The sequence below is a fragment of the Mesoplodon densirostris genome, chromosome 18 (genome assembly GCF_025265405.1).
Source record: "Mesoplodon densirostris isolate mMesDen1 chromosome 18, mMesDen1 primary haplotype, whole genome shotgun sequence".
Taxonomy (NCBI): domain Eukaryota; kingdom Metazoa; phylum Chordata; class Mammalia; order Artiodactyla; family Ziphiidae; genus Mesoplodon; species Mesoplodon densirostris.
Window position 1 is genome coordinate 14,089,909 of NC_082678.1, and position 22,324 is coordinate 14,112,232.

A 22,324-nucleotide genomic window follows, 5' to 3' on the forward strand; every position below is an offset into this window, starting at 1 on the left:
GCCAGGGTGTCTGCTGGTCGTCTCCTGGTGGGAAAGGGGAAGTGGGGCCCCATTCCTCTGCTACCCCAGGGCACCCAGAGGCCGGCCAGGGGCCAGGTGCAGTCGCCACTGCTCCTGTGGCTGTTGAAGGAGAATGGGTTTAAAGCCCTTTCTTAGTCACGTCAGCCCGCGACGCCAGTGCTACCCTTTCGGCTCTTGTGGGTCCTGCAGGGAAAGGGCGGGGCACAGTCAGGCCCTGGGCCTGGTGGGGTGTCCAGAGTGACTCCCGCACCCTACTCATGGGCCCTGTCTGAGCCTCTGGGAGGGAGCGCTTTCAGCCTCAGAGAAGAGGAATCTTGCTGAAGACTTGGGAACACATGGGATGACTGGGTCGCAAGGGACCTGGGATAAGGACTCCAAGCTAGGTAGGAGAGTGGAGAAGTTGGCACCGTGGGCAGCAGGGCCAATGGAGGGTGACATGCAAGGCCAGCCGAGCCCCTGTGCCCTGTAGGGCCAGAGGTCCAAAGGTGGGATTGGTGAGGTGGGATGAATGGGAGGAGATGGGGACCCTCGCTGCATGGAGGTACAAAAGAGCACCTAGGGAGCCCTGAAGGACTGCCGAGGGCCATGCATGCTCCACAGCCAGTCCCGCTGACCATCAGGGTCTCTTGAGGACCTTGGGGTAGCAGGGACTGTGCTGCTTCAGAGCGTCACCCCCAAGGGCACCTAGGACCTAACATGCCCTTTCCCAGCCCTGAGACAGGAGAGGGCAGTTAGGAATCCCCAGCTCCAGAGTGTTGGCTCCAGAAACTCCCTTTTATGGCTCAATGCTGGTTGCAAAGCCTCCCTTTGTGCTCCGAGCCTGTGAGAAGAGTGCTGTGTGTCACACCTGGGCAGCCGCTTCCCTAAGCCCGCCTTGGCTGCACCTCCCACAGCTTGCCACTCTTCCCAGTGCTTATCAGTAGGCTGAGCCCTCCCAGGACCTTATCACCAGCTGGGGTGGACTCAGAAGTACCCTTTCACCCCCACCCGCAGGTCAGTGACCACATGTCATGCCAGGATGGCACCCACAGGGCTGGTTATCTCCTGGCCTTCCTTACCAGGGCCCTGGTGGGATTCTGGAGTCTGGGCGCTGGGCTGGGTAATGGGATAAAGTGCCACTTGGTGCATCAGCTGGCCCAGACGTAAATCCAAGAGCCATAGCCCCCAGCTCTGGAATCCACAGGGGTCAAGGACCCTAACCAGCTTCCCCCAGGACTGCCTGCCGGAGGCAGGGGGAGACAGACTGCACAGCTCTGGGTTCCAAGGCCCAAGGCCTTTCCCACTAAACTCAGACACAGCTATTTCTGAAACAGCTCTACCTTTGGAGGGGAAAGGCTCCCAGGTGGTGGCTACAGGTTTCAGTCTGCAGGAGCCCTGGGGCCAGCCACAGCCGCTCTAGCTCTCCCTGTCCACCTCCTAAGAGGTCCAGTGAAAATCTTCAAACCTAGGGTCAGCCTGTGCTGGCAGTAGTTAGGTTTATTGGGCAAGGGCCTTCCAAGGCAAGCCAGAAGGCCTACTAGTTTTGCTCTTGGATTTTCCAAGCTCTGGTTTGATATGTGAACTCAGACCCCAAGTGCCAAGTAGTACAGACACGCTGCCAACAGCCAGGACTTTGTTCTGGTTCCTCTGGTGAAGGATTACATGAGGTGGCACCTGCAGGACCTGCATGACGTGTCTCTCAGGTCCCAAGTCTAACCTGATCCTTCTGGTTCCACCCCAAACCCAAACCTGTCTGTACAGCTCAGTGCTGCTGGGCCTGGGCTCCCTGCCCTAGTGAGCCAGTGGTGTGACCCTTCCTCTCCACTCCCTCCCTCTGTCCATGGCCCTAGTCATCCCCAAGCTTCCGCCTCCTCAGCCACCCCCGAGATGGACCCTTCTTCCACTGAGGAGAATGGCAGTGGACACCAGGTCAGCACCTTTATTGTGACTACTCACCAGTTATTGTAGTTTGCTAGAATCTTCTCCATGCCCAGCACTGTCATACTGTACAATCAGGGTCCACTTCAGTCCACCAGGGCCATGCTCACCACTGCACCTTCTTCCTATGTCCCAGCTCACCCATGTGCAGGGCTGTGTGGCCCATGGCACAGCCCTCGCTCCCCTGCTGCTGCTCCACAGTGGAAACCTGCAGTCAGGAGGACTTCCTGGGTGTCCACGAGCCTGCTGTTAACTCCCTCAAATGCCTCCAATCGGGTTGAAAGGGAGTTGTTTTATTCTGAGAACTTTTTTTTTTTAATTTTTGGCGACACCAGGTGGGATGCAGGATCTTAGTTCCCTGACCAGGGATCAAACCCGTGCCCCCTGCCGTGGAAGCGTGGAATCTTTTTTTTTTTTTTTTTTTAATTTATTTTTTTGGCTGCATTGGATCTTCATTGCTGTGGCGCAGGCTTTCTTGAGTTGCGGCGAGCGGCAGCTACTCTTCGTTGAGGTGCGCGGGCATCTCATTGGGTGGCTCCTCTTTTTGTAGAGCATGGGCTTTAGGCGCACGGGCTCAGTAGTTGTGGCTCTCGGGCTGTAGAGCTCAGGCTCAGTAGTTGTGCACGGGCTTAGTTGCTCCGTGGCATGTGGGGTCTTCCTGGACCAGGGCTCGAACCCGTGTCCCCTGCATTGGCAGGGGGATTCTTAACCACTGCACCACCAGGGAAGTCCCCAAGAACTCTATTTTTGAGAGTAGTCTTTATCAAAATGTTTTATCACTCAGTTCAACCAGTGTTTAATGAGCACCTTCTCTGGGTGTGAGAGATCCCTGGAGGACATCCTGAAGCAGTTGTGCTGGGTTCAGAGAGATGCCAGAGCCACAGCCACTGGGGCTCTGCCCTCCAAAGGTGCACTCCAGTTCAGGGCACTGGTATGAGAGTGAACACGGCTCCATCGCCTCTTCCTAGAGTTGCCCATGAAAGGCATGTGAGTGGCCTTAGGAAAAAGACAGATGCTGGCCCTCCCCTCAGGGCCAAGGCCTGCAGAGGTGTACAGTGAACCTGGCCTGTGTCCTGGGGGGAAGGATGCACCCCTGCACCTCACCCAACTACTGACCAACCCCAGAGACTGGAGACCTGGGGCATCCCCAAACCTGGCCTCACTCCAGCTTTCTGGGAACCCCACTTCCCTGCGGACGTGCTTTGAGAAGGTGCATCAATGCAGGCAAGGCATGAAAATACTGTGCCCTGCCCAGGCCAGAGCCCTGGTTTTCACAGAACGATGACTTGGCTGGGTCCACCTGGGTTGCAGAACAGTGGCCTGTCATCACCCGCATCAAGGTGTGTCCCAATTGCCCTTGGCTTTGGCCATGGAGGCCCAGACTGAACCAGAGTGAGAGTCAACCACAGCCAGCAACTCAGATCCTTGTTGTTCTGCGTCTAGTCTGTTCTCCCCTTGGTCCCAGTGTTCTCATCTTTTGTAACTACTTTACCGTATGCTGTGAGGCTAAGCTGCCTCCAAACCATCACAAACTAATCAACATCTTGGTATCTCTTCACTCTGTCCCTATCAGATGAAAAAACTAAGGCCCCAAAGTTTAGGCATCTAAACTCTGATTTCATGAGTGCCTCTGAAATCTAGACGTGGTACAAATGTCCCTTGCCTGAGACCCAAATTGTGGTCTGTAAATCGGGGTCATGGCAGTCACAAAAATGTTGGGAGATAGGGCAGGAGATATGAGGTAATTCCCACCCACCCTTTCCCAGAGAGCAAGAGGGTGCCTGTGATGGCTTATTTTGAAGCCCTGCCGCTCAGCGGGCCAGCACCCGGGCCAGGACCCCACCGAACTGGGGTGGAGGCCGCAGCTGCAGAGACACATGTTCATAGCCTTTCGTCGCCTGAGGCCCAGCTCCTGTACAGTGCGTGCTGTGAGGTAGACAGGCATCCCAGGAGCTACAACCACCTCTGCCTGACTCTTGTTCTACTGACCCTGGGGGAGGGGCACAGAGAACCTGGTCTTGACCTTCAGGAATTCATATTCTAGGTGAGGAAGTACCACAAGAGATGAGAAGACAGGCCCTCAGGAGCTACGTGTCAATAAATACAAACTCTCAGAAGTACAAAAACATCTTTTTTTCTATGTTTTACCATTTCTGAAATCAGGATGTTATTATATAGCCAACGTGTACATTTAATGTGGGAGTGTCCTTTTTCCTGTCAAGTTATTAAATCTATGATGAGTGAAAATCAGTGGGGTTGGCATTTCACAACCGAGGAAGTGAACACAAATGAAGAATAGAGTGTAGACGGGGGTGTGGTGGGGTTAGAGTTAGGCTTTGAACTGTGAAGGAAAAGGAGCTGCTCAGTCCAGAGCCACGCCGCCCGACAGGAGCAACATTTGGGCCAAGTATGTTATTTTAAATGTTCGAAAGCCACGTTAAAGAAAAAAATTGGAAAAAAAAGCTTTAATACTTTTACTTAAGTCATCGTATACAAAATATCCCAACATGTCAATATAAAAAGGCATCAAGGGAATATCGTACACTCCCCTCCCGTCCTCAGTCTTGACGTCCGGTGCGTGTTACGCTCACTCCCAATCACGCTGCCCGGCCGCATTTTAGAGCTCGGTGGCCGCTAGCGACGCCCCTGGCGGACGGCGCGGGTCTACCCGGGCGCCTGAAAGCGACCCAGAGGCTGCTTCGTGGGACTGGCATCCGGTGGGAGGGAGGGAAGGTGCCGCAGGAGACGGTGCCGGCCCTGACCCTCTCAGCAGGCGGGCGGCCCCATTCCGGGCCCAGCCAAGTCTTGCCGGCCCCATCGCGTCCTGCCTCGGTCCTCCCCGCGCCCCCCGCGCGCTGCCCCTGCGCCTCGCTACGCCGCCACCGGGAGCGCCCTAGCCGCCCGCCGAGGCGCCCGGGGCGACGCCCGTGCCGGAGCCCCGCCGCCACTGCAGGGGCCGCACGGGCCTCACGCGCGCCGGAAGCGCGTCAGCTCAGTTTCCAGCCTGAAGAGCTGGGGGGCGGTGTCAATTGGGGATACGCGGTCCAGTCAGAAAGCAACACGAGGGGTTTCGGAGGCGCAAGCGCGGCTCCGCCCCTCGGCTGGGGACTCCGCCCCACTGCCACGTTCGACGAAGGATCGCGCGCATGTCTCGGCCAATCAGGAGTTGCAGAGCCCAGGCCCCCGAAGGTAGCAGCCATTCCAGACCCGCTGAAGGTGTAGGAGAAAGCCACCAGTCACAAGGCCAGGGAGAGAAAGTTCTCCGCCAGGAGCCAATGAGAGGCCGGGAAAGAGTGCGAGCGCGAGCTCCTTGGCCAATCCTGGGCGAGGGCGAGGGAGGTGCCCGTAGCGATTCCGAATCCGGGGCCGTGGCCAGTGTGGACGCCCAATGCGAGAGCGGTGGAGGCGGGCCCCGGAGCCCACCGGCCAATCGGAGGTGGGCGCGGGCGGGCGCGCGCTCGGCGGCCTGAGTTATAAGGACGGGGCGGGCAGTGCGCGCTCTCGTGGCCTGCTGTCCTGGCGGCGCCAACAGGAGTGCCGATCCCGTTCCGACATGCTACGCCGTGCTCTGCTCTGCCTGGCCCTGGCCGCGCTAGTTCGCGCGGGCGCCGGCGCCCCCGACGAGGAGGACCACGTCTTGGTGCTCCATAAGGGCAACTTCGACGAGGCGCTGGCGGCCCACAAGTACCTGCTGGTGGAGTTCTGTGAGTGCCGCCCGCTCGTCCGTCCGGGCCGGGCCTCGCCGTCACCGCGGCGTGGGGACGGAGTGGGGACAGAGGAGGGGCCGGGGTGCAGGAGCACTGGGGGGACAGAGGGACGGAGGGGGGCTGGAGGGTGGGGGGGCGCGGGGGTCCTGGGCGCCCCTCCCCACCCTCCCTCCCCCGGCCCCGCCAGAGGTGGGTTTGGGGGTCTAAAGGGCTGTCAGCTCTCCGGCCACCCCATGGATGCGCTGACTCCTAGCCCCTGGAGAGGCGCATCCTTAAGCGGAAACAGCCCACAGACCTGCTGTCAGCGTCCGTGCGCTGCCCGTGTCCTGGGGGCATCCCTCCTGCCCAGCTGGACCCTGAGGGTGACCAAGGGCAGACAGCTTGGATGTGCTTTTATGCCTGAGGTCCACATGGCAGGATGTCTCTGTTAGCCTAAGTAAAACAGGGTCGACTGTGTAAGCTGCTACAACTACGAAGGACCACGCAGGGTCCAGTCCCCTAATTGCTCGCCTGGACCAGTTCCCAGAGAACACTGCCCCTGCCCACACCACCTTCCACCAGGAACAGCTGTCTTCTGAATAACAGTGTTGCCAACCAGAATCCAGAACCTTTGTTTGTGTCCATAAGTGTTTGAGCCCTGACTATCTCAGGGGGAAATCTTAGGCCCAACACAGCTGCTAACCTGAGTTCAGAGAGAGTCTAAAGAACTCGAGTTAGATGTGAGTCTTGTACTCATGATTAGTCTCACTGAGTATACGGCTGCTGTGGCTTTAGCTGCCTAACTTCTTTGGTTCCTAAAGGGAAATTGCAGGGACTCAACTGCCCTGATCGCCTGCAGGTAGTAGGAAGTTACTAATCATGAAGACAAAGCAGAGTGGGGCTGGTGGTTTGTCATTCATGGCCTCTATCCGATATTGCCCAAGAGAACCAAGCTATCAGCTCAAACTGTGCGTTCAGAGCGGTTATCTTGGTGCAAAGATAAGGATTTTATGGAGGGAAGTACCAAAGGAGAAGGGAAGGGAGGCAGTGGAGTGGGTCGGTGCTGCCTTCTAGGTCTTGCTTTCTCTCCCAGATGCCCCATGGTGTGGCCACTGCAAGGCTCTGGCCCCGGAGTATGCCAAAGCAGCTGGGAAGCTGAAGGCAGAAGGTTCCGAGATCAGACTGGCCAAGGTGGATGCCACTGAAGAGTCTGACTTGGCCCAGCAGTATGGCGTCCGTGGCTACCCTACCATCAAGTTCTTCAAGAACGGAGACACGGCGTCCCCCAAAGAGTACACAGGTGTGACCACGGCACTGTCCTTTTATTGCCTGCAGTTCTTGAAGATAGCAGAGGCGTGGAGGAGAACCCATTCTTAGACTGGGTTCTAGGTCTAGTTCAGACTCTGAGAGTTGTGTGAGGAACGTTCTCTCATTCCTGAATCTCTCAAGTGGAGAGGGTCATCCCAGGGGGGTGGCTGGTAGGCTGAGGCTTGTCCTAAGGTTGACCAGTAAGGCGGGGGGAGGCTGAGCAAATGGAGCAACACGTCAGCCTTTGCTGGCTCTCTGGTGTGCCTGCCACCAAGGCGGGAGCAAGGGTCTTTCACAGAGGAGGGGCAAGCGGAGATCCGTGGGTACTGGTCTGGGGCTCGTGCCGGTCATGGCAGAGCTTGAATCCATGCCCGGCTTCGTCTGCGGCACAGGCCCTGTCACTGCTCGGCCGCCTCCCCTGTGTAGCCTGGTCGGTACCAGTGACAGCGGAGAATCATTGTCTGTAAAACAGGTTCTGTGGCTTCTCTGCTAGAATCCTTTAGAGCAGCTCATCTTGTTAGTTCTGATGTCAGCAGCTTTGGTCTTCTCAGTAGGCTGCTGTTTTATTGCTCCCACTTCTACTTATGTTCACTTTTGGAATGGAAGTGCCTTATGCAGAGTTAGCATGATCCCGTCACTAACACTAAGGCTTTGTAGATGAGACAACTCTTCCTGACTCCACCTGTAACTGATAGCACAGCTTTCACTTATTCTCTGCAGGATGCTTTTTTTTTAAGCTATTGTTTAAAGATTTATCTTAAGTGTTTTGTTTCTTTTTTTAAAAAAAAAAATATTTATTTATTTATTTATTTGTGGCTGCGTTGGGTCTTCGTTGCTGCACGCGGGCTTTCTCTAGTTGCAGCGAGCGGGGGCTACTCTTCGTTGCGGTACGCAGGCTTCTCATTGTGGTGGCTTCTCTTGTTGCGGAGCACGGGCTCTAGGCGTGCGAGCTTTAGTCGTTGTGGCTTGTGGGCTTAGTGGCTCCACGGCACGTGGGATCTTCCCGGACCAGGGATCAAACCCGTGTCCCCTGCATCGGCAGGCAGATTCTTAACCACTGCGCCACCAGGGAAGTTCTAAAGCTATTTTTTTTTTAATATTTTATTTATCTATTTTGGCTGTGCCGGGTCTTAGTTGCGGCACGCGGGATCTCCGTTCTGGCACGGGGGAGCCAGTTCCCTGACCCAGGATCGAACTCGGGCCCCCTGCGTTGGGAGCGTGAAGTCTTACCCATTGGACCACCAGGGAAGTCCCTAAGGCAGAGTTCTTTTAAACATGAGATTTGGCAACCCTTTCCAGGTTGGACTAGGTAGTCTCAGGAGAAGCAGTTTTCTTCCTTTTCGTTTTATTTGCTTGGGTGGCGTGCATGGGCTGATCTCCTCCTCCTGTCAGTCCCGGAGGCATGTGGGGCGAGGACACCTGACCAGCCTTGGCGCACGAGGTGGTAGGGCCCAGCCCGCTTTCGCAGGGGAAAGCTGGCCTTGAGGCTGACTTGCTAACCAGCCCTTTCTTCCAATCCTGCCACATCTCTGATTAAGATGAAGCCTAGTGTGAGACCACTGCGGGGAAAGTGCTCGTGTGTTTAATGAATTTAAATGTCAAGGAAAATTTACAGAGCTATTAGTGGAAAAAAATGACTTGTAATCTGTTATCCAGAGGTAACCACTGCCTTTTTCTCCTTTAAACACAACCACAGTCTCCCATATACCCAGAAACTCCTTTTTAGCCCTGGAATTTGGGCAGGTATGTAGACAGGATGCCTTTTCTGTGGCAAGAGGATGTTTTGCTCTGGTTTTGGCAGAGAGGTCGGATAAGGATGGGCGGGGAGGGTGGGTGCACCCCTGGTTTCAAGTGGACCCTGCATGTGTTTGGGTGCAGCTGGCAGAGAAGCCGACGATATCGTGAACTGGCTGAAGAAGCGCACAGGTCCTGCCGCCAGCATGCTGTCTGACGGGGCTGCCGCGGAGACCTTGGTGGAGTCCAGCGAGGTGGCAGTCATCGGCTTCTTTAAGGTAGAGGCTTTGGAACTTCATCCGGGGTCTTCCTTCCTCCTGCCGTGGCCTGGGCACCACAGTCTGCCCTGTTGCTGACCAGGGCAGGGGTTCTCAGTGTTGTGGTGGCGGCCACCTCTGCTTCTCCTCTCCAGGACGTGGAGTCGGAATCTGCCAAGCAGTTCTTACTGGCAGCAGAGGCCACTGATGACATCCCCTTCGGGATCACATCCAACAGTGACATGTTCTCCAAATACCAGCTGGACAAGGATGGGGTTGTCCTCTTGAAGAAGGTGAGTGGCCCTCGGGGGACGGGTGGGGGCGGTGCTGTGCCGCAGGGCTGGTGTTGCCTTCGAGGACCTTGCCCGGGCGGTGCTGGCTGCTGGACTGAGGCCCACCTGTTATCAAGGCCCATTTTGCAACGTCAGGTTGTAGGAGCCTCTTAGACAGTGGCCTTCAGCCCTTCAGCCGTGGGCCCTTTGTTCCAGCTTCTTTGGTGGCCCCAGTGCAGTGTTCTATGGAAGCCAGGTGGCTTCGGAGTGTTAGCTTGTGAAAGGAAAGCTGTGGTGAGACGTGTACCAAAGTTTGGCATTTTAACCACTTTTAAGTATAGGATTCAGCGGCGTTAATTACATTTGCGATGTTGTGCAGCTGTCACTCCTGTTTGTTTCCACTCTGGAGTATTAGTGGCATGTGTTCCCACCCTGTTGGTAGAGCCTGGCCCCAGGGCTCCCTCGGGCTCCTCCAGGCTCCCCCAGGCTCCCCCAGCCCCGTGTCTGTTATTCCTTCCGTGTGTCTTTTAACCATTCTGTGCTCTTGCTAGGACACAGCTGAGATTGGTGTGTGCATGGCATTACCCGAGTGGGCGATGGGGGTCTCTCTTTTATCTTAGCCAGCAGACAGTGGGCCTGGGGCCGGCTGAGCACCCATGCTCTTGGGACACAGCTGTCCCTGGATTGGGTGCTGAGTGGAGGAGGAGGGAAGGCTGTGGGGGAGGGGCTGGGACTGGAGGCATGTCTTCAGGGGGTGGGGCTGGACCTTCGACTCCTGTCCTGTTTTGTCCCCAGGGTTAGAAGGTAGTTAGAAGTAGCGTTACAGCAAAGTTGTAAATCGCAGCGTTTGGGGGGCCCCCACTGTGTGTGCACTCCCGCTGGCGCACTGCTGAGCCTCCAGCACCTGGGGGTGGGGAGCATGGGGCGGCGCAGGCCTCCCAGCTGCACAGGGTTTGGGGGCAGCTTGCTTTCAGCTCTTTCTGAAGCCCCTTCTTCGAAAGAACTCAAGGCATTATATATGCTCCCCTTTTTTAGTAGACATTCTCATGATGTCCCCTAAAGGGAATAGAATTGCTAAATTAGTCAATTGTCTTCCCAAAAGTGCCCAGGAAGCTGTAATTAACAGCTGATTAGGAAAAAACCCTGCCGAGTTGGATGGAATTGAGTGGAACGAAGGTCCTGGGCTCACCCTGCAGTTCTGGGTGAGGGACTGGGAGACTCAGGCTTGCAGAGCTTGCAAATCCCCTTTCATCAGCTTGGTCCACACATTTCTTTTCCATTATCCTTGAGGTCTGGAGTGGCATTTGTCAAACTGGATCGATGGTTTCGGTGATCATGTGTCCTTGAAGGTTAGCACGATTGTTCTTTGTTCTGCAAAGACTGTAGTCACGGTAGCTCATCTGTTCTTGGCCTCAAGTCTTTGGTGTTCACGCAGGCTGGGCACAGCCGACCCCCTCAGGTCTGGTGCCAGTAGGCGGGGCATCCCCTCTTCCACTCGTTTGCTTCCAGTGACTGTGCTGGAACGGCATGGCTTCCTTGGGCAGCTGTGAGCAAGAGCCTGGCAGAGCCCACAGATTTTGTGTTGGGGGGTCAGTAGGGGTCACAACTGCAGTCAGACAGCTCCCCGGATGAGAGGAAGAAGATGCAGATTCCTGCCCGGCCTGTGGTCCCCCTTCTCCGCCTTTACTTGTTCCCCTTCCTACAGGCTGTTCGCCTAGTTCCTCAAAGTTCGCTGGGTCTTCCAGTGGGCAGCCTCGAGAGTGGGACGGGGCTCCCAGGAACTGCCAGCTGCCACTTGAGAGGGAGGATGGCGAGGGTGGGGCTCCAGCAGAACTTGAGCCCGAGATTCCCAGCTTGGGTCCCAGGTCAGCTGGGTTCCAGGTCGTTGGAACTTGGACCACTGGTTTGAGAGCTGATCATCCTGTGTCTTTGTTTGGTGTTTACTTTGTTTTTCTTTTTCATCTTTGAAGCTGGGGGCTTAAGAGTGGGTGCGGGGCCTTTTTGTGATATTCTCATTGTGGTCTGGAGGGGTGGCCTTTGCCCAGGACCCCAGGCCTCCTGCAGCTGTCCCCACATAAACGAGGGCTGGCTGTTTGGTTTTTACCAAAGCAGACATCGAACATAGTGTAACATGGCAATATTACCTCGAAGACTGGGTCCCAGCAGAGGCATGGCAGTTTTGGAGGAGGGGGGATGGCGGCCTGTTTGCCTATAATGGGGGCTCCACTTTATGCCGGATGGTGCCCAGCCATGGCCAGGCCAGCCTCTCGCCTCCATTTCCTTCCTGTTTCTCTGCACCTTCCCTTTGCGGGTGTGGGGAAGGCAGAGCAGGCTTCAGCTCCCTGGGCCTGGCCCTCCGTGTGGTCCTACTTAGCAGCACGTGTTGTGATCAAGCCATGTGTCAGGCTCTACGTAAGTGCAGTAGGAGTGGGAAGTGGCCACCTGCTTTTCTGGAAGTTACTTTAGGAAAACGCAGAGGGAAATGACCAGGAAGGGAAGGTGAGTGGTTTTTTTTCTCCAAGTCCCATTGGAGTTCACAGGGGTGATGGGAGGCTCACTGACCTGCTGGACAGGCCAAGGCACAGCTTAGCCTTCCTCACGAGGAGCTGTGTCTGCCATCCCCATCCAGAGCAGGGCCGCACCTCGCGGCTCTGCGGCGGCAGCCCTAGGGCTTTGAAGCTCTTAACAGGTCACTGGAGTTCCCAAAGATCTTTTGTTTGTGTGGATTACACCTATCCATTTTTATTGTGTTAGAAGTGTTAGAAGTTAGAGCTGAGACATTTTAAAAAAACCAAATAACTTGTTCATTCTGAAGTAACAATAATAAATGTTACATGTTATCAAAACTGACATTTTGGGGGAATTCCCTGGCGGTCTAGTGGTTAGGAATCCACACTTTCACTGCAGAGGGCCTGGGTTCAATCTCTGGTTGGGGAACTAAGATCCCACAAGCTAGATGGTGCGGCCCAAAAAAAAAAAAAACCAGATATTTTTGTGAAAATTAATTTTTCCCAGACAACAACATTTTAGGGGTAAGAGTGGTATTTTAGATTTCTGCTGCTCTCTAATGTCTGCCCAAACAGAAGACAGCTGGGTTCTCCTGTTTGCCTTTAGTCTGACGTAATGTCATGCCGTACTGCACACTCCCGGGGGGAAAGGGTGACAAGGCACCTGCCGTCTGAGCATGATTGTGAAAATCACTCTGACCTTGCATCCACCCAGGGAGGGCCTTGGACCCACAGGGGTGAGGCCCGCACTTGGAGAGCTGCAGTTTTAGGGACTTGGCAATGAGGAAGTCCCCTGGCACCCAGGACGTGGGGTTCTCGTGGCTTGTCAGGAACATGTTGGGGCAGGGTCTGGGTCAGCTGCTGCCATCCTGGCACGTGGGAGGCTGCGTGCGCTCCTAGTGACCTCACTGTTGCCTGGTGCCCAGAGGATATGTCCCTGCAGCCGTCACCTGGTTTTGCTTTGGACGGAGGCACGTGGGTCCTGCCCCCGACTTCGCTCAAAACCCAGACAGGAAAATGCTGCAGACTGCGTTCCTAGCCAAGTCCGGCCAGCCGGGGCCACAGGGGGCTTTGTGGGGAGCCTCGGCATCCACACCTTTCTCTCTCCACAGTTTGACGAAGGCCGGAACAACTTTGAGGGGGAGGTCACCAAGGAGAAACTTCTGGACTTCGTCAAGCACAACCAGTTACCCCTGGTCATCGAGTTCACTGAGCAGGTGTGGCTCTGTGCTGCTGGTCCTGCCCCTGGTGGGGGGAGGTTCGGGGGGTCATGGTGTTCGGTCGTGGGGACCCCCACTTGCAGAGCCCCTGCTATTGTCCAGGCTTGTGGCGGTGTTGGGGCCATTGAGAGAATAGCCTGTGTCAACAGTTTGGTTTGTGACTCAGACCAAGTAACTTGCGTTTCTGACACAGACAGCCCCGAAGATCTTCGGAGGGGAAATCAAGACTCACATCCTGCTCTTCCTGCCGAAGAGCGTGTCTGACTACGAGGGCAAGCTGAGCAACTTCAAAAAAGCTGCCGAGAGCTTCAAGGGCAAGGTGAGCGCTCCCGGTGGCCTGCGGGTGGCTCGGCCCCAGGTTGAAGGCTGGTCCAGAGTGTTCTTCCTGCCTCAGGACAGCCTGTTTAGTCTCGGGGTCCCAGCTGTTGGGAGTGGGCAGCAGGGAGGCAGAGGGAGCGCTTGTCCTGCAGTGCCGTCAACGTGCCTTTTCTCCCCCAAGATCCTGTTTATCTTCATCGACAGCGACCACGCCGACAACCAGCGCATCCTGGAGTTCTTCGGCCTGAAGAAGGAGGAGTGCCCGGCCGTGCGCCTCATCACGCTGGAGGAGGAGATGACCAAGTACAGGCCAGAGTCGGACGAGCTGACGGCAGAGAAGATCACCGAGTTCTGCCACCGCTTCTTGGAGGGCAAGATCAAGGTACAGGCCGTGTCTGGGGGTGGGCGGGGGGTACTGCTGAGGATCCTGGTGGCGCATGGAGCAGCCCGGCCTCACAGGCTCACCCCCTCCTGAGGCTCTGGAAGCAGCTCGGCAGCGGAGGGGTCCCTGGCGACCGCGCATGCCTGACCCTGCTCTACCTGCCCTCTAGCCCCACCTGATGAGCCAGGAGCTGCCTGATGACTGGGACAAGCAGCCTGTCAAAGTGCTCGTCGGGAAGAACTTCGAAGAGGTCGCTTTTGATGAGAAAAAGAACGTCTTTGTGGAGTTCTGTAAGTGAGGCCCTCCAGCTCCTCAGGGCTCGGTGGGGCAGGGCACTTTCCGGCCGAGCGAGACTCAGAACGGCTCTCTTTCAGATGCCCCGTGGTGCGGTCACTGCAAGCAGCTGGCCCCCATCTGGGATAAGCTGGGAGAGACGTATAAGGACCACGAGAACGTCGTCATTGCCAAGATGGACTCCACAGCCAACGAGGTGGAGGCGGTGAAAGTGCACAGCTTCCCCACGCTCAAGTTCTTCCCCGCCAGCGCCGACAGGACGGTGCGCCCGCCATCGAGGGCTGGGTGGGAAGGGTGTGCAGGGGCAGCGGGGGGCTGTCAGGTGGGACCGCTTCCCGCATCTCATTCCCCTCCCCACAGGTCATCGACTACAATGGGGAGCGGACACTGGACGGTTTTAAGAAATTCCTGGAGAGCGGCGGCCAGGACGGAGCCGGGGATGACGATGTAGGTGGTCACCGGACCCCATGGCCCATGGGACATGCTTTCTCAGTGCTGCCGGGCAGCGCTACACGGGGGTGTTGGAAGGGATTTTAGGTGCCGGTGTTTGCTCAGGAATCTTCTCAGGCTCGTCTGGCACGTTCCCTGTTGAGCTGAGGTGCTCTGCTGGGTGTGAGCTCAGGCCTGTCCACGTCAGCTAGGGTCAGCTGGGGGTAGTGGAGGGGACGTCAGAAGTGCCAGGCCAAGAGGGTGTGGCAGGGTGGGCGTGGTGGAGGGAATGGTCAGCTGAGGCCGCAGGGCCCGCCCGGAAGCGCAGGGATGTGGGACAAGGGGGCAGACCTGCTGGGGGGTGGGCAGGTGAGGAGTGCCAGGGCCGTTTGTGCTGCTGTGGTTGATGGGCTGTCACTGGCCTCTCAAGCTCCAGGGTTACAGGGGTGGATGTTACCAGCAGTTCCCTGCTTGGTCTTCACGCTGGGGCGGCCCCTGCGCTCACCTGGACGGCGTGGGCTGGGCTCCCACAGCACCAGCTCTGCTTCCACCCTGTCCTGTGGGCAGAAGTCCCCATGCCTCGCTCTCCTCGGGAAGCCCACCCCACATACACGCACATCTGCTCACAGAGACCAAAGTTGGCTGCTCGTGTCCGAGTGGCCAGCTGGTCCCTGGCGTACTTGGCATGCGTGTGGGGGCCTCAGCATGCCAGCTTGGCCTGGACCTCTCATTTCCCTTCCTTTTCATCCTCCGTCGCAGGACCTAGAAGACCTCGAAGAAGCAGAAGAGCCTGATCTGGAGGAAGACGATGATCAAAAAGCTGTGAAAGATGAACTGTAACACAGAAAACCAGACCTGGGCACCCAAACCTGGCACCTCCCAGTGGGCTGCACACCCAGCAGCACAGCCTCTGGACGCCCGCAGACCCTCCCGGAGAGGGAGCGTCGATCGGAAATGCAGGGAACTTTTTTGAAGCCACACTTCACTCTAACACACTTGTAAATCTAAACCCGTCTTCCTTTGCTTTTCAACTTTTGGAAAGGGGTTTATTTCCAGGCCAGCCCAGCCCATCTTGGTGGGCCTTTTTTTTTTTTAATTGTGATGTACTTTTTTGTACATGGTTCTGTCCAGAGTGCCCGCTAAAATGTTTTGGAATCTCACGCTGGCAATGTCTCATTCCTGTTAGGTTTATACTATCACTTAAAAAAAAAATTCCATCTGTGGGATTTTTAGATGTTTTTGGAAGTCAGGGTGTCTGTTCCACCTTGGCCAGGCCTCCCTGGGACTCCTGTCCCCTGTGTGGGGCGGGACCAGGCCGGTCTGGACAGGTCCCTCACCTCATGCGGTGTTGCCATGGTGGAGCGTGGCTCCTGCATCGTTTGGTTAAATGGTGACTTCAGGTTTCTGTCACAGGGGCCCCCCATGACTGGAGGGTGCAGCTGCAGCCCCCTCCTTCCCCAAGCCAGGGTCCTCGTTGCTCTGTGACATCCAGGGTGGCCTGAGGCCTGCACCAGGCAGAACCAGGACCCTCCGTTTCCAGGCTGGGAGACGGCCAAGGATGCTTGCTTGAACCGAATCACATGTTGACAGTTCTTCAGGCATTTCTACCACAATATTGGAATTGGACACATTGGCCAAATAAAATTGAAATTTTCTGCCTGTTGTTGCCTCTGCCTTACAACCTCCAGGCACGGGGAGTGGAGCTGGAATTCCAAGTTTCTCGGGAGAGGAGGTAGGCTTGGTGGGGGCCGCTCTTGTTGAGACATCTCTTTCTTGGAACGCAGCAGAGACGCAGAAGCGCGCACAAATCCTGTGGGCACAGTGTGCGGAGCTGTCACCGTCATGACTGGGGGTGAGGGGTGCCTCTTGGCCCTGTTCCTGTGCCGTCAGGCTGGCTTACCTGTGATGTAGTTGGGCAGCTTTACCCGCTCTGGGCATCCAGTGGTCACAACATGGATTCTGCCCACGTGTCATGTCAGGACATGATGGGCAGGGATGCGTGGCTCTAACCTTAACCCTATAGGGTGGGGAGCGGCCCCTCCCCACCACTGCCTGGAACCACTGCAGCTTCTGATGAGAAATCAGGGGCGTTCAGACTTCAAGAATGCTGTGCTCATCACCAAACCGTCATGTAAAAAAGAATCTGGAGTTAACGTAGCAAATCTCTAGTTTTTAAAATGTAATTTGACTTCTAGAACCTCTGCTTACTCATAGTTTACATAGGGAAGAGTATTTCGATTGACTTTTTTTCCCCACAAACTCAAAAGCTGCCAGCCTGGCTGCAGTGCTGGGCTGATGGCACCTGAGCCTGGATTGGTGACACCTCTTGGGCCTTGGGGAGAGCTCTTGAGTGGGAGACCCACAGGGGGCCAGTGGGGCTCAGGTGGGTGGCCGTCCCCGGCCAGGACAGCCCTGCCCAGCCCAGGGCTTCCTGTCTGTTGCTCTGTGCACACATCTGTAGCCACAGGTAGGACAGCAGGGCTGTTGATGACGTTATCGGAGGAAACAGGTGGAGATCCAGTCCACTTTGGGAGGTCAAGGACAGACCAAATGTGGCTAGGTCTCCGAGGAGCCCGGCCTGTCACTCCACGTGCTCCAGCAGTCCTTCCAACTTGGCTGCCTGGAGTAGGAAGTGTGCATGCATTACCTGATTCCCAGCCCCCAGCTCTGATCCTCCTGGGACCTTGGAGGTGGCAGGGGCAGGTCCAGCAGACGTGACCATGAGACTTGCTGTGAATACGGTTCCCTTGGTGGTCTCAGCCCATGGGGAGGTGGGTGTGTCATTTCCCCCATGACCACAGCCACGATCCAGCCAGAGGCCCAGGTGTCTGCTCTTGCCTTCACAAACCCCAGGACTGCTCCTGCCTCTCACCTGGGCATGTGGTATACAGCTGGTGTCCAGGGAGAACCTGGCTTGTCCACATACTCTGGCATCCAGGTACAGCTCCCCAGCTCAGCCCATAGCTGGACTCCCTTCCCTGGTTCTCAGGTGGTCTGTGCCAGGGCTGCTCCAGGGTCTGTGTGTGTTGTGCCTCGGCTGTGCTGACACAATGAGACGTGTATCCGTGAAAGAGCGAGCTCGGGCACTTGGAGCTTCTGTGGGAGATCGCTGGGGAGATGTTAGCTCTGCCTTCCTAAACGTGAGCGGGTTCCCCAGGGGTATGCGTGTGGTTTCCAGAGGAGGGAACCCAGGGTGGGCTGAGAGCAGGGCTGTCAGGAGTCACAGCTGCGAGGGGTGGGCTATGCCCCGTGACAGGCGTGGGTGACCCTGCAGACCAGCTATGTGGAGCCTGGCCCTCTGCATAGAAAGCTTGGGACCAGGTGTCGCTGCCCGGAACAGGGCCGTCATGTGCTCCTGGGAGGGGGAGTGAGTCACCGATACCTTTCCCCTTTTGCCCAGGCAGCTGATTAGCACATTCCTGGGTCTGGGTTTGCTGGGACGTGGTGGTTGGAGTCCCAAACCCGGCAGCGCTGGTGGATTAGCGAAGTAACTTTGCAGGCTATGGGGTAGGCAGTCAAGGCTTAACAGCCTGGGGTGTCCCAATCTCTCTCTTCCTCTGTCCCGCTGGTAGGAAGCTGTTGGCCTGGAACTAAAAAGCAACTGCTGGGCCTGTGTACTGGACCCTCGAGGTCTGGCTTCTGCACCTGCCAGGAGGCAGCTGAGTGGGCCCTGCACAGACTCCTCTCCAGGCCCCTGGCTTGTTTTCTGCTAAATGCAAAGCTTTGCTAGTTGAGTTTCCTCGGACTTTTCAAAGTAAGAGGTGTTTTTTTTTTTTAAAGATATTGTTTTTTTTTTTTTTAATGAATTTATTTATTTATTTTTGGCTGTGTTGGGTCTTCGTTTCTGTGCGAGGGCTTTCTCTAGTTGCGGTGAGCGGGGGCCACTCTTCATCGCGGTGCGCGGGCCTCTCACCGTCGCAGCGGCCTTCTCTTGTTGCGGAGCACAGGCTCCAGACGCGCAGGCTCAGTAGCTGTGGTACACGGGTTTAGTTGCTCCGCGCCATGTGGGATTTTCCCCGACCAGGGCTCGAACCCGTGTCCCCTGCATTGGCAGGCAGATTCTCAACCACTGCGCCACCAGGGAAGCCCTCAAAGTAAGAGTTTTGCCCTCAATGTTTCACTTGCTTTAGTTCTCCAGAAGGCAGAACCTTAAAGTTGTGCAGACCAGGTCACTTGAGAAGTTCACACGGGCAGAGGCTCAGGGGCAAAGCTGTGTAAATACAGGTTTGGTGCTGGTGAGGTTGTGTGAAGAGCAGGTTAGACTGCTCACGGCTGGCTTCTGCCAAAAGGCTTCTAAGTAAGTTGCTGTAGGCCGTGTCCATGGCTTTGAGGATGTGCTGCCCAGGTCCTGAACAGAATGACTTTCAGGCATCTCTCCCTTCTTTGATCCAAATATCCAAACAGAAACCCCAAAGCCGAGATCCTGAGCTCTCTCAGCTTGCCTCTAGCAGGATAGAGCTGGAGGGTCGCTCTTGGGGTCGCCAACAGACCCACCCTGATGGTTTGCCCCGCCTGGCCTAAGGCCTGTCACTGGTGGGAAAAACCATGCTGTTGGTGGCAGCTTCATCGGAGTTCTTTCATTTGATCCTCTGAGCGGGGCAGGCAGACAGAACTTTCCACAACATCAGAAAAGGCAATCTTCACATCAAAGGAAAGTTCTGTCTCTGTGTACAGCATAGGACTTTGTCTCTGGGCTTCGTGTAAACAAGCCGGAAGAAACTGTACCCAGTTCCTCCTAAGTGACCAAGAGTTAGGACCACCCAGCACCATACTCTGAGCCCGAAATGCAGGAGCACTGGGAACCACCCCTCCCTCGGGGCCCCTGCAGGGCCTGAGTCGGGTGGAGTTTCCCATGGAACATTAGTGGCAACAAGGCAGGCACAGAAACCCTGTCAGGGCAGGGAGCCCACTGTGGGCAGTGGCCTATCCTCTGTAGCATTTGGCCCAAGGCTTTGCACCTAGGGTGCTGATGCATTTGTTGATTTGATTTTGTTGGATCAAGATCAGCCTGGTGATACAAGGACTTCCGGTGCCCAAGTCCCTGCTCCCCGCCACCCCCGCCCCGTGCAGAGCGCTGACTAACCGTGGATCTGTCAGCATCCAGGCCTTCAGTGACTGCCCGGAGGATCTTGCCAATGTTAGGGGCCGAACCGCACCCCTCAATATTCGTGTTTTGAAGTGTTAACTCCCAATACCCCAGCGTGTGACCTTATTTGGAAGTGGAGTTGTTGCAGATATAACTGCTTAAGATGAGGTCATACTAGAGTAGCGTGGGCCCTAATCCAATGGCTGATCTCCTTATTAAAAGGGGAAATTTGGACACAGACACCTACTCAGGGACAGCACCGTGTGAACACGAAGGTGGAGATGGGTGATACGGCTACAGGCCAGTGAACATCAAGGACTTGCCACCAGAAGCCAGGAGATTGGCCTGGAGCAAATTCTCCCTGGGAAGGAAACAGCCCTGCCAGCACCTTGATCTTAATCTCCAGAACTGTTGTTTGAGATCCACAGTCTGGTATTTCGTAACAGCAGCCCTGGAAGAGCAATACAGCCAGCTTCAGATGCTGCAGGGACTGTGTGGACCCCACAGGCCCACCTCTGCTCCCAGGGCGTGTCCCCTGTGCGCGTCCATCCATTGGCTCTTGTCTCGCACTGAAGCCTAAGCTCCACCTCAGACCTTGGCCACCGCACTGAGGGCAGCCAGTGCTGGCCCAGCCTGCTGGGATATCTCACAATTCCACTGGTTGTACTCCTACAGGTAAGTATGCTCTAGGTCAGGTGCAGAGGGCACACACACCGCCCAGGACGTGGCGTCCTGGCCCAGCTATGGCGTCACGGTCCTTGGGTAGCAGACTAGATACCATGTTAAGTGTGAGCACCTGTGTTCTTGGCAGGAAGCAGCAGGAGCCTGGAACCAGGAGGAATGGAGGGGAATGGGAAGGAGGGGAATGAGGACCTGGGGGTGGAGGGGGCTGGGGGCGGGTCGCAAAGTAAGGTCGGATGGGTTGAGTGGGAGCTGAGGCATTTAGATTCTAATCTGGGAGGTTTCCAAGCAGAAGGGCAGTGCCACTGAAGCCCACGTTTTGGGAAAACTGCCCTGAGAGTGATACGAGCCATGATGGAAGGTGACAAGTGACAGGGAGATGGGTAGGGATGGGCCTTCTCCACAGCAGGACCCTGTCCTGTGCTTCCTCAGGTGTGGGTGGCCCCCTTGCCTTCCCAGGAGGCAGAGGCAGCTGTGCTCACCGCGCATCATGCCCTTCTCCCCAAGTTCCCGGGACTGTAGGAGACCCTGACCTTGGTACCTGTTTGCCTTCCTTATGGGCCCTGCCCTTCTAGCGCCTCTCCTGCCCTCTGTCAGGCACCTTCGAGGTCCAGCTGAGGGACAGGGAGCAGTGGCCAGGAAGGATCTGACCCCTTTGGCCAGGAACAGTGACAGGTGGGCTGAAAGATGAACCACTAAACATGATCCCGAGGGCACGGCTGGAGCGGCTCAGTTTCAGCCCCTCGGGTGTAAGCATGACTGCGCAGCTTTATATAGCTCTGCGGGCCCTATATAAGCAGGAGGTGCCCTGGCCAGCGGGAGCACGGAGAGCACTGAGGCGGCTGTGCTGGAGGTTATCATCAGCCAGAAGAGCCTGCACGCCACTCTGGTCTGGGCACCTTCCTCCCCCAAGCAGTAGGGTCCCCACAGGGGTGGCCCACACCATAGCTGCCAGGATGCCCAGCAGAACAGCCCGCTATGCCCGCTACAGCCCGAGGCAGCGGCGCCGGAGGCTACTGGCTGATCGCAGTGTGCACTTCCCTAACGATGTCCTGTTCTTGGACCACATCCGCCAGGGCGACCTGGAGCAGGTGGGGCGCTTCATCCGGGCTCGGAAAGTCTCCCTGGACACCATCTACCCCTCAGGTGAGTGCCTGTGGGGCCAGTGAGGGTCTGTGGCGCGGCAGGGGAAAGCCTGAGCCTTGACCCCTCCTGTCCTGTTCAGGTCTGGCTGCCCTCCACGAAGCAGTGCTTTCTGGAAACCTGGAGTGCGTGAAGCTGCTAGTCAAATACGGGGCGGACATTCATCAGCGAGATGAGACAGGCTGGACACCCCTGCACATCGCTTGCAGCGATGGGTACCCTGACATAGCCAGGTGAGAGGGTGGCCTCCAGGATGTGGTCCCCCAAAAGGTAGCCCTGCTGGTGTAGCTAAGAACCCTAAGGGCTTCTGGAATCTCCTTTCTGCCCTGTTGCCCTCCCAAGAGAAAACTGCAAAAGTCAGCCATAGTTTCCAAAAGGTCTGGTTTCTTCCTCCTCACCTCACCTGGAAAAATAAAAAACAGGTGGACCTCAGAACCCCAGCCTGCTACCCTGGGGCAGGGGTGAGCATCCTGCAGGCCACCTCCCTTCCTCAACCAGGGATGCCCTTTGCACCCCAGGTACCTCATTTCCCTGGGGGCAGACAGAGAAGCAGCCAACGACGATGGTGATCTGCCCTCGGACCTCATTGACCCTGACTTCAAGGACCTGGTGGAGTTATTCAAAGGGACTAAGATGGACTGAGCCCAGCCCCGCCCTCCTAGGGCTCTAACCTTCCCTGGAGACGTCAGGTGCCCACCTCCCCCAAGTGCCAGGAGTGCCCCACCAGCCGGGCTGGGGGCCGCCCAGGCTGGCCAGGACCCCATACTTGGGCACAACCGTCGCCCCCCGACCCCGGCCTGGCTTTTCCTCCAGGTGAATTTTTTATTGCGACACTTTCTACTTTTTCAATAAACCTGATTCCCAAGCCCGTGGTGATGGCCTGATTACTGGGGACCGGCCCGTCCCAGTCCTTCGGCTCCGGCTGCTCCGGTGGTCAGCGGACCCCGCCCTCCACTCTGGTCTAGGGGTCCGGCAGTGCCGGAGCAAGCAGCCAGAGCCCCGCGGCTCCCGACCGCCAGTCCCTGCAGTTCGTCGACCCCGCTGCTCCCCGGCCCTGTCTGTCCCAGGA

The 22,324-nt window shown here is 56.6% G+C and overlaps 2 protein-coding genes across 3 annotated transcripts; both read left to right on the top strand.

Moving 5' to 3' along the window:
• Window positions 1–5,429: 5,429 nt before the first annotated feature.
• Window positions 5,430–16,000, top strand: P4HB (prolyl 4-hydroxylase subunit beta). Of its 2 annotated transcripts, XM_060081059.1 has the most exons (11): window positions 5,431–5,642; window positions 6,718–6,924; window positions 8,811–8,944; window positions 9,079–9,216; window positions 12,815–12,919; window positions 13,116–13,241; window positions 13,422–13,622; window positions 13,792–13,912; window positions 13,997–14,178; window positions 14,277–14,363; window positions 15,105–16,000. In XM_060081059.1, the coding sequence occupies exons 1-11, from the start codon at window positions 5,492–5,494 to the stop codon at window positions 15,183–15,185; spliced, it is 1,533 nt and encodes a 510-aa protein (XP_059937042.1). In that variant the 5' UTR covers window positions 5,431–5,491; the 3' UTR covers window positions 15,186–16,000. The 2 variants fall into 2 exon arrangements, with proteins under 2 accessions (XP_059937040.1, XP_059937042.1); XM_060081057.1 differs by lacking the exon at window positions 15,105–16,000 and having other exon boundaries at window positions 5,430–5,642; window positions 14,277–14,468.
• A 4,813-nt stretch (window positions 16,001–20,813) lies between these two features.
• PPP1R27 (protein phosphatase 1 regulatory subunit 27) lies at window positions 20,814–22,104 on the top strand. Its single transcript, XM_060082013.1, has 3 exons — window positions 20,814–21,258; window positions 21,338–21,488; window positions 21,774–22,104. The coding sequence occupies exons 1-3, from the start codon at window positions 20,814–20,816 to the stop codon at window positions 21,895–21,897; spliced, it is 720 nt and encodes a 239-aa protein (XP_059937996.1). The 3' UTR covers window positions 21,898–22,104.
• Window positions 22,105–22,324: the final 220 nt, after the last annotated feature.